General features: G+C 45.6%; 1 protein-coding gene across 1 annotated transcript; it reads left to right on the top strand.

Moving 5' to 3' along the window:
• Window positions 1-1098: 1098 nt before the first annotated feature.
• Window positions 1099-2649, top strand: LOC124993626 (sperm motility kinase 2B-like). Its single transcript, XM_047565474.1, has one exon. It carries the CDS (start codon window positions 1099-1101, stop codon window positions 2647-2649), a length of 1551 nt encoding a protein of 516 aa, XP_047421430.1.
• The last annotated feature ends 6030 nt before the right edge of the window (window positions 2650-8679 follow it).

Genomic DNA, 8679 nt, shown 5'->3' with positions numbered 1-8679 from the left:
AAGGTCAATTTGACCAGCTTGATCTCGAACACCTAGCAAAACAGTTAAAACGAAAACATAGCCATTCCTGGGCATGTAAAAGAAGAAACAATAGTTAAACATAAGTTAAGATTAGCCCCAAGAATAAGTAAGACTGGAGGCTACAAAAGAGGTGCTTAGGCAGGAGTGCCTGATAACCATCAAGAGAAACTGCCAGAGTCAGAAATTTTTGGTCGTTTTAAGGCCTACAGATCTTACTTAATAGGACCATGCCTGCTAAATTGCCTACAGAAGTTCCTATAAGATCAGATACACAAGTTCACCAATCAGTCAGTCAACTACTTCTTCAAGACTATCAGTCCCTGACACCCAAAGCTGAGACATGTGATTCACTATTGACACCTCTGGCTCGAAAAACTCTGCTCCCACCTAAAGCCCTCCCTAATCCCCTTTTTTACAGGAATGAGACTCTTCGCCCCTAACCAGCAGGAAGAAGCTACAGAAGAAAGACCATCATCCCACTCCCAGTATCTATAAAAACAAAAAAGAAATATTGGCATCAGATCTACCATTTTGCTGCCCCCATTATTCTATCCCCCCCCCATACCATTTGCAACCCAGATCGTCAGTCTGTGAACATCCTAGCCAGCCATTGGTCCACTCATCAGCCTGCAAACATTCTCAGCGGCCATTGGTCTGATTGTTAACCCGCGAACTTCCTTGTCAGCAATTGGTCCAGTCGTCATCAGCCCACAAAATTCCACTACTTAAGAGAAGCTCCCCCGCCATTTTCTCTCTTCCAGCCCTGAGAGTGGACACTCTGGTCGTCTGCCTAATAAAATCTCTTTTGTGAGTTCCTGCATCTGGAGTGGTTTTCTGGGTGCATTCGTTGGGGCTACGACTCAGACTGAGCACCTCAGAGTGTTTGCTCCCCTGGATTCAAGGGTCTGAGCTGTCTTGGGATCCAAACTGAGCTGTATTTTTCTTACAGTTCACTGTTGGTTTTTTGATTTGGGTTTTTCGTTTTGTTTGTGTTTTACTTATTGGTTGTTGGTTTTGTTGTTTTGTTTGGCTTTTTTGTTTTTTAGTTAGCATTCTTAGTTGGTGTTCCAGCTTAGAATGCGCAGAGAGAGTAGTGAGAGTAGTGTAGTGGCACAGGGGCCCAGCTCCTGCTATGAGACGGCCCTCACAGACCATTATTGCGTCCTGAGGATCATTGGGGAGGGGAGCTTTGGGCGGGTGGTACTAGCCCGCCATCTCCTGACAGGGACAGAGGTGGCGGTGAAAATCGTGCCGAAGATGGAGGGGAATGAGCCCATGCTGTGTGAAAGGGATTGGTTGATGGCCCTGGAACACCGAAACGTGATCCAGCTCTTCCAGGTCATCGAGACCATTGATAATTTGTACCTTGTCATGGAGCACGCAGGTGGGGGACAGCTCCAGTATCGCATCCCACTGGCTGGTGGCATACCGGAGGAGAAGGTCCGCAGAGTATTCAGGGAGATGGTGTGCGTCATGCGTTACTGCCATGAGAAGGGCATTGTTCACCTCGACCTGAAGCCAGAGAACTTTGTGCTGGATGCCAGGGGTCACATCAAGCTCATCGACTTTGGCCTGAGCACCAGTGTCACACCTGGGCAGAAGCTGACCAAGTTCAGGGGTACTCTCCTCTACTGTGCCCCTGAAATTATCCGGGGGAAGGGATTCGAGGGCCCTCCAGTGGACGTCTGGAGCCTGGGTGTCACTCTCTATTTTATGCTGACGGGGAGCAGGCCATTCAGGGCAAGCACCAGTAAGGGGCTGCGAAAGCGGATCTTGCGGGCAAGCTACAACATTCCCCCTCATGTGTCCGAGGGAGCACGTAACCTCATCCAGCAAATTCTGAAGGTGGACCCTACGCAGAGGCCCACCCTAGAGCAGGTAATGGGGCACCCATGGCTGAGCCAGGGCGAGGACTCTTCACCCAGTTGTCCCAGTGAGCCGCTCCCCAAGCAGCCTGACCCCACCATCATGACCATCATGTTTGACATGGGTTATGACCCCTATAACACCTGGGTGTCCCTGGCCAATCGCCAATTCGATGAGGCCATGGGCACCTACCTCATCCTCCAGTACCAGAGAAGCCAGGGGTTGGGCTGTGCGCTCCAGGCAAAACCTGTGCATTTTCGGGTGGTCGGGCCTTGCTCAGGCCCCAAGGCAGATCCTCCCAGTGTCCACCCCAACAAGTGCATCAGTGAGCCTGCCCTTGCCTTGCCCTGTGAGCAGCAGCAGCCTGAGGAAACCAAGCTACCAGGGCAGAAGGGCGCTGCAGGTGCCAGCATGCCGGCCATTCCTCTCCGCTTCCTCCATGGGAAGACACCCCCTCCCTGCCAAACCTCCCAGCAGGACCCTGGACCCCAGTGGCATAAGTACCTCAGGCCCAACCCTAGTGGGCAGGTAGCAGAAGGTGGCAGCTCAGCCTCCCAGGGTACCTTCACAGGGCTATCACATCACAGAAGCAGGGGCTGGAGAAGGGTCACTAGGAGGATCGCAAGGCGCCTTCAACAACTCTGCTGCTGCCTGCCGTGCTTCCACAGACCTGCCTTCAGAAGGACAGTGACTCTGATGAACAGCGGCCACAGATCCCCTAGGCTGGGCAATACAGTGGTTCCAGAGAACATGCCCACATGAAACAGACCAATGGACAGCTAGAAGACCCTGAGCTCCCATATGCCGACATCACAGCATGGGCATCACTCAGGAAGCGGACTCGGCTTCAGAAGTGAGGCATGCCAACTGGCTCAGGCTTCTCTGTGCAGATTCCAGTCAGGAGTGCATCAGGACACACCAGGACTCTCCTCTGCCCGCACCTGCCAGAGACATCACAGACTCTTTCCCCTTGGACACTTCCCCTGCCCCACTGTTCTCTGCAATAGCAGATAGGTTCTTAATAAATTTCTTGTTTTCTCATATTATATGATAAGATTTATGTTCTAAAGATAAAAAAAAAGGTTTTGAAAATGAGGAAGAGGAAAAAAAAGGAGGCAGGCCTCAGGGCAAGGGCAGGAGCCCAGCAACCACCCTGTCCAAGGCCTGAATCACTGTGCCTCCCTTTCCTGTTAAGTGTAAATAGAGACTTCTACCCCTTGGGCCAGTGTAGACTGGGACTCCTGCACCTTGGACCAGTGTCGATTGGGACTCTGTTGCCTTAGTTCCATTTAAGCTGATTGCTTTGGTTGCAAAGAATCCCTCTTCCCATCTTCAGGACCCTCCCTGAGATGTGTGCAGAGGGTGGGTGGCAGCTGTTAGAGAAGACAGAGGTGTCAAGGCATTGGAGACTCCAGAGTGTTCTGTGGCATCATCTGCATATTCACATGTTGCAGGCAAGCGAGAGGGGTCAGTGGGCAGGGGTGGGCCTGCCAGCAGCAGTGGCTGAGTGTTTCACCACATTCCATGCAGTCTCTGTAGCCCAAATCTCCTCTTGGTCTCTACTAGAGAACATGGAGTGTGAGCACATGGGATCTGGGGACTGGAGATGTTAAACCGACTCAGGGTTGCTGCTTACATCAAAGCCAAGTGCATCCATGTGGAATTGCTGTACTCTGGGTTCTTGGGACCCTGAATTTTGTAAAGTGAAGTGCACACAAACCAAGAGCAAGAAACCCTCAGGTCAGTCAGGATGGGAGGCTTCATGCACCTCTAAGCCCTGGCATCTCTGCAGGGCTGGTACTAGCAAAGCTGCTCTGGCAGTTTCTTCCTGCCCTTGGATACCTTACAAAAAAACAAAACAAAACAAAAACAAAAACAAAAAAATGAAGAAAAACTATGTCCCAGTTGTCATTTTAGTCCTTTGCCATTTTCTAGGAGGGCCTCTAGAGTTGTAAACTTAGCAGCTTAGAAGTTTCTAAAAAGTAAAGTCTGAATATTTTTCAAAACAGAAATAAGGGCATGATAAAAGCCCCTAAGGGAAATTCCTTTTCCACTTTGAGGCAGGGGTACACTGTGTGCAGCCAGGAAAGGGAAGATTTTGGATCCAACCTTGCCCTTGGGATTAACTTGTCTAATTGCTGCCTGAATGGTTACAATGTGCAGAAGATTCTGGAAAGCAGGAGAGGCATAAGGAGGGGGAATGGAGAAGTGTGCCCAAGGAGGGGGCCAACTGGACAACTCCAGGCCTGCAGGTTGATAGCCAAAACAGATACGTAGGAAGCCTGAAGGAGGGTCGGGAGGCAGTGTAGGGAGGAATGCCTTTGGTGCACCTTGTGTGCCTTTGTCTGGGGAGTGGAAAGGATGGGATCCTTGAGCTCTGTTCCTCTAGACCTGGTGCTGGGCAGGGCTGGGACTTGTCTGATAGGTATTCTCCCTGTTGCTCCTACAAGCAAGAAAGTGGCCTTCTCATTGTGCACACAATAACACTCCCTGTCTAAGAGGTGTGAGAAAGAATGGCTGTTTTACTTCCTACATTATGCATTTATGTGAAGGCTGGGCCCCTTCATGCTGAGGCCCTGCCATCAAGTAGCCTAAAACCATGGACTTCATTCCTACAACCAATATACACTTTCCATTGGCCCCAAATGTCTGTTCTCCCTGAGACCTCCTTTGGTTCACCGGTTCCTAAGGCCTTTTCTTGCCTGCTGGTCACAAGTGCAGTCAAGAGAGGATGGGTGTGTGGTCAGTGGCTGTCCACAAGTCAGAGGAGTTTATGGGTAGTGGTCGAAAACCCAGAAGTGACAACCATCTTCACAGACCCTGAACAGAAGTAGGCTTTAATGCGCTCAGTGAGAGCAAGACCTTGGCCCTGGGAGCCACTGTGCATAGGTCGCCCAGGAGTCCCAGTGTAAGTGAACTTGAAGACCCATCAACAGACTTTGCTCAAGTTAAAAATGGGCAGAAGAAAGTTTCTTTTTGCCATTGTTGCTCCTTCTGCTGCTGCTGTTATTTTTAATGAATAGAGCTTCAGTGCCCTATGAGATGGTCTAACAGTGTCATCAGAGATCTCAAATGAGAGGATGGAGTATGGCACAGAAAATAATTATGGCTTAGTTTTCCAAATGTGGTGAAAGACCTGAATCTACAGACCAAAACAGCCTAGCAAACCTCGGTAGGAGAAAATCGGTGAAACCCATACCAGGCACATGGAAAAAGCTCTTAGAAACTATGGATGAAGGAAAACACTGGCAGCCAACCAGAAGAAAATGACAGCTTATTAATAGACATGGAACCATTGGAATGATTGTGAATTCTTATCAGAAATTATGCAAGACAGAAGGTAGTAAAAGTAACATGTTTGAAGTGCCCAAAGGAAAAACAGTAAAAATGAAGATTTCCTATGTAGAAAAAAGGCTTCAGGAAGGAAAGCAAAATAAATAAAATTTCACAGAGAGAAAAGCTAGGGGACTAGGAATGGGTGATAGGACAGACATATGACTGTGTGGATCGATGTAGAATAATTACAGGACCAAATTCAACACCTAATGATAAAATCTCTCAGTTGAGTTGGAGCAGGGAGTGTTAATGGATTAAATTATATCCCTGGAAGACAAGTGTAGGTTTAAAACTCCACACCTAAGGAAAAGTTTTTGTTTTGTTTTGTTTTGTTTTTTTGTTTGTTGTTTTTAGGAATGGCATTATTATGGTGTGATTACCTCAGATGAGGTCATAAGGGGCTAGGTTGAGCTCATATTTCATTCAGGCTTGTGACCTTGTAAAACCATCACCTAACAAAAATCAGGTCTTGAGGGATGTTCAACCCTCTTCCCCTCTTGTCTTGTGGAGATAAGTTGCTTTGACCTTGGACTTGGCAGTCTCTTAAACTGTGCAAAGTTAAATTCTATTGTTAATAAATTGCTCAGTATAAGGTATCTTCTTGCAGCAGAACAACTTGATTGTTGGTTAGTTTTGTGTGTGTGGGTTTTTTTTTTGTTGTTGTTGTTATTTTCTTTTTGCATTACTTGCCTTTGAACCCAGGGCCCTGGTTTTTTCGGGAATTTGCTATACCACTAAGGTACCACTCTAGCATTTTGGTAGTTTTCTTTTTCTTTTCTTTTCTTTTATCCAGAGTCTCTCTAATATGCTCATGTTAGGTTTGAATGTGTGAGCCTCCTGCCTTGGTTTCCACTTTAGAAAGGATCACAGCCTGTTATGGTTCGAAAGTGAGGAGTTTTTTACATAAGTTCCTGAATTAGTGCAGGTATATCCATAGATGAAATGATTGGATCATGACAGCTGAAACCTTATTAGTTCATCCTAGGTTGATTGGATCGACTTGCTGGTAACTATAGGCAGGTGGGTCATGGTTGGAGGTCACAGTGCTCATGTCCTAGAAGTGTGCTATGTCCCCCAGCCTATTTCTGAATCTGTCTTTGCCTCTTTGTTGCCTGGAGGTGAGCAGCTTTCCTTTGCTGGATCCTTCTCCCATGATGAGCTGCCTCATCTTTGGCCCAGAGCAATGGAGTCAGTCATCTGTGGACAGAGACCTCAGAAACTGTAACACCCCAGGCACACTTTTCCTCTTCTAAGTTTTTCTAATTTGGAGTCTTGGTCATAGTGATGAAAATCTAACTAAAACACTGCCATATGCCATTGTGCATATGACATATGACAAAAAGATTTTGACAAGTCTACTTTTGTGTGTGTGTGTATGTGCATGTGTGTGTACACAAGTGTTGAACTTTGGGAAGGGAACCAGGTTTTTGCACATTTTGGAGAAGCACTCTTAAAGTACACATCCCATGTCTGGGGTTGGAGCCTCATGGCCTGACCACCTTCTCAAGGTGCAACTCTCAATGCCATTACTTTGAGAAGCATCAGCAGGAATTTTGGAGAGGCACACACATTCCAAACATAGCACCTGCTAAAGAAGAGCCTAGGGGATTGGTCCCCACTAGATATGACCTGTGTGAGGGGACACTGGATTAGAAACTCAGATCTCCATGAAGGCACAAAGATTTTTGGTAAAGCAAATTTGTTACAGTTACAAAACTAGTGCCACTTTTGTTTTCTACAAGAACTAAGAGAATAATGTAGCAGAAAACCCCAACTATATTCTGTGGTATTGAACACAATGCATACACCTATTACACTGTGACATCACAGACTGAGAGTGGGGGTATGGAGAAGCACAGCAGCAGCATTCTCTACACTACTTAAGATGCCCTGCTATAGATTCACATCAGGGTGTCCCTTTCTTGTGTTAGATGGAGCCCCTAATGGGAACCACCAACAAATACCTATGGGAAATACCCAAAATGAGAGGTAAGGAAATTAAAATATTTCACCACAAATATCAACTAAATAGAAGTGAAGATAGTTATATAATGACAAAAGTCACACTGAATCAAAACTTGCCCTGCTCTCCTTAAAAGGAAACAAGCCATGCGGAACTAAGAGTCTACTGCACTCTCCTTATAAATTCTTAATCCAGGCTGAACCACGAGCTCATCCTAGCCCCTTATGACCTCATCTGAGATAATCACACCATAATAATGCCATTCCTAAAAACAACAAACAAAAAACCAATTAACTTTTTCTTAGGTGTGGAGTTTTGAACCTACACTTGTCTTCCAGTGTATTATAATTTAATCCATTAACACTCCTTGCTCCAACTCAACTGAGAGATTTTTATCAGTAGGTGTTGAATTTGGTCCTGTAATTATTCTACATCGATCCACACAGTCATATGTCTGTCTTATCACCCATTCCTAGTCCCCTAGCTTTTCTCTCTGTGAAATTTTATTTATTTTGCTTTCCTTCCTGAAGCCTTTTTTCTACATAGGAAATCTTCATTTTTACTGTTTTTCCTTTGGGCACTTCAAACATGTTACTTTTACTACCTTCTGTCTTGCATAATTTCTGATAAGAATTCACAATCATTCCAATGGTTCCATGTCTATTAATAAACTGTCATTTTCTTCTGGTTGGCTGCCAGTGTTTTCCTTCATCCATAGTTTCTAAGAGCTTTTTCCATGTGCCTGGTATGGGTTTCACCGATTTTCTCCTACCGAGGTTTGCTAGGCTGTTTTGGTCTGTAGATTCAGGTCTTTCACCACATTTGGAAAACTAAGCCATAATTATTTTCTGTGCCATACTCTATCCTCTCATTTGAGATCTCTGATGACACTGTTAGACCATCTCATAGGGCACTGAAGCTCTATTCATTAAAAATAACAGCAGCAGCAGAAGGAGCAACAACGGCAAAAAGAAACTTCCTTCATCCTTTCATTTAAGATCTTGATGACATTAATACTAGACCATCTCAAGGTCACTGAAGTTGATTTTTTTGTTATAGTGGCTAAACCTGCCATAACTCATTAAGTCCATTCCACCATCCCTTTGTTTTTGTACTGCACCTGTTCTGAAGTTCCTAATCTGTATTCATCCTAAAACCCACCTCTCTGCCCTGCTCCACTCAGGTGATGTGCTGGGATGGACAAAATTTATTTAACCATATGGGATGGTAATGTTCCACTTGTGAAGTATTTCTTCTCCCATTTTTCATGAAATTACTCTTAATATTTACCTTATTCTGCAAGACTCTTACTACCATCCTCTTATTTTCTCAGAAAATGTCTTTACTACCTACTTCTCAGAGAAACTGTAGCTAGTAGGCAGCTTCTTATTGGTCACGTATAGATATCTCTTATCTAGGTTACATCCCTCCTGGTAAATTATTTTCCTCCTAAGACTGAGGGCTAAACTGTCAGCACCACCATTTCTGGGACT

Source organism: Sciurus carolinensis, chromosome 9 (genome assembly GCF_902686445.1).
Source record: "Sciurus carolinensis chromosome 9, mSciCar1.2, whole genome shotgun sequence".
Taxonomy (NCBI): Eukaryota; Metazoa; Chordata; class Mammalia; order Rodentia; family Sciuridae; genus Sciurus; species Sciurus carolinensis.
Note: the sequence above shows the minus strand (reverse complement) of the source record. Positions and strands in the feature narration are given on the sequence as shown.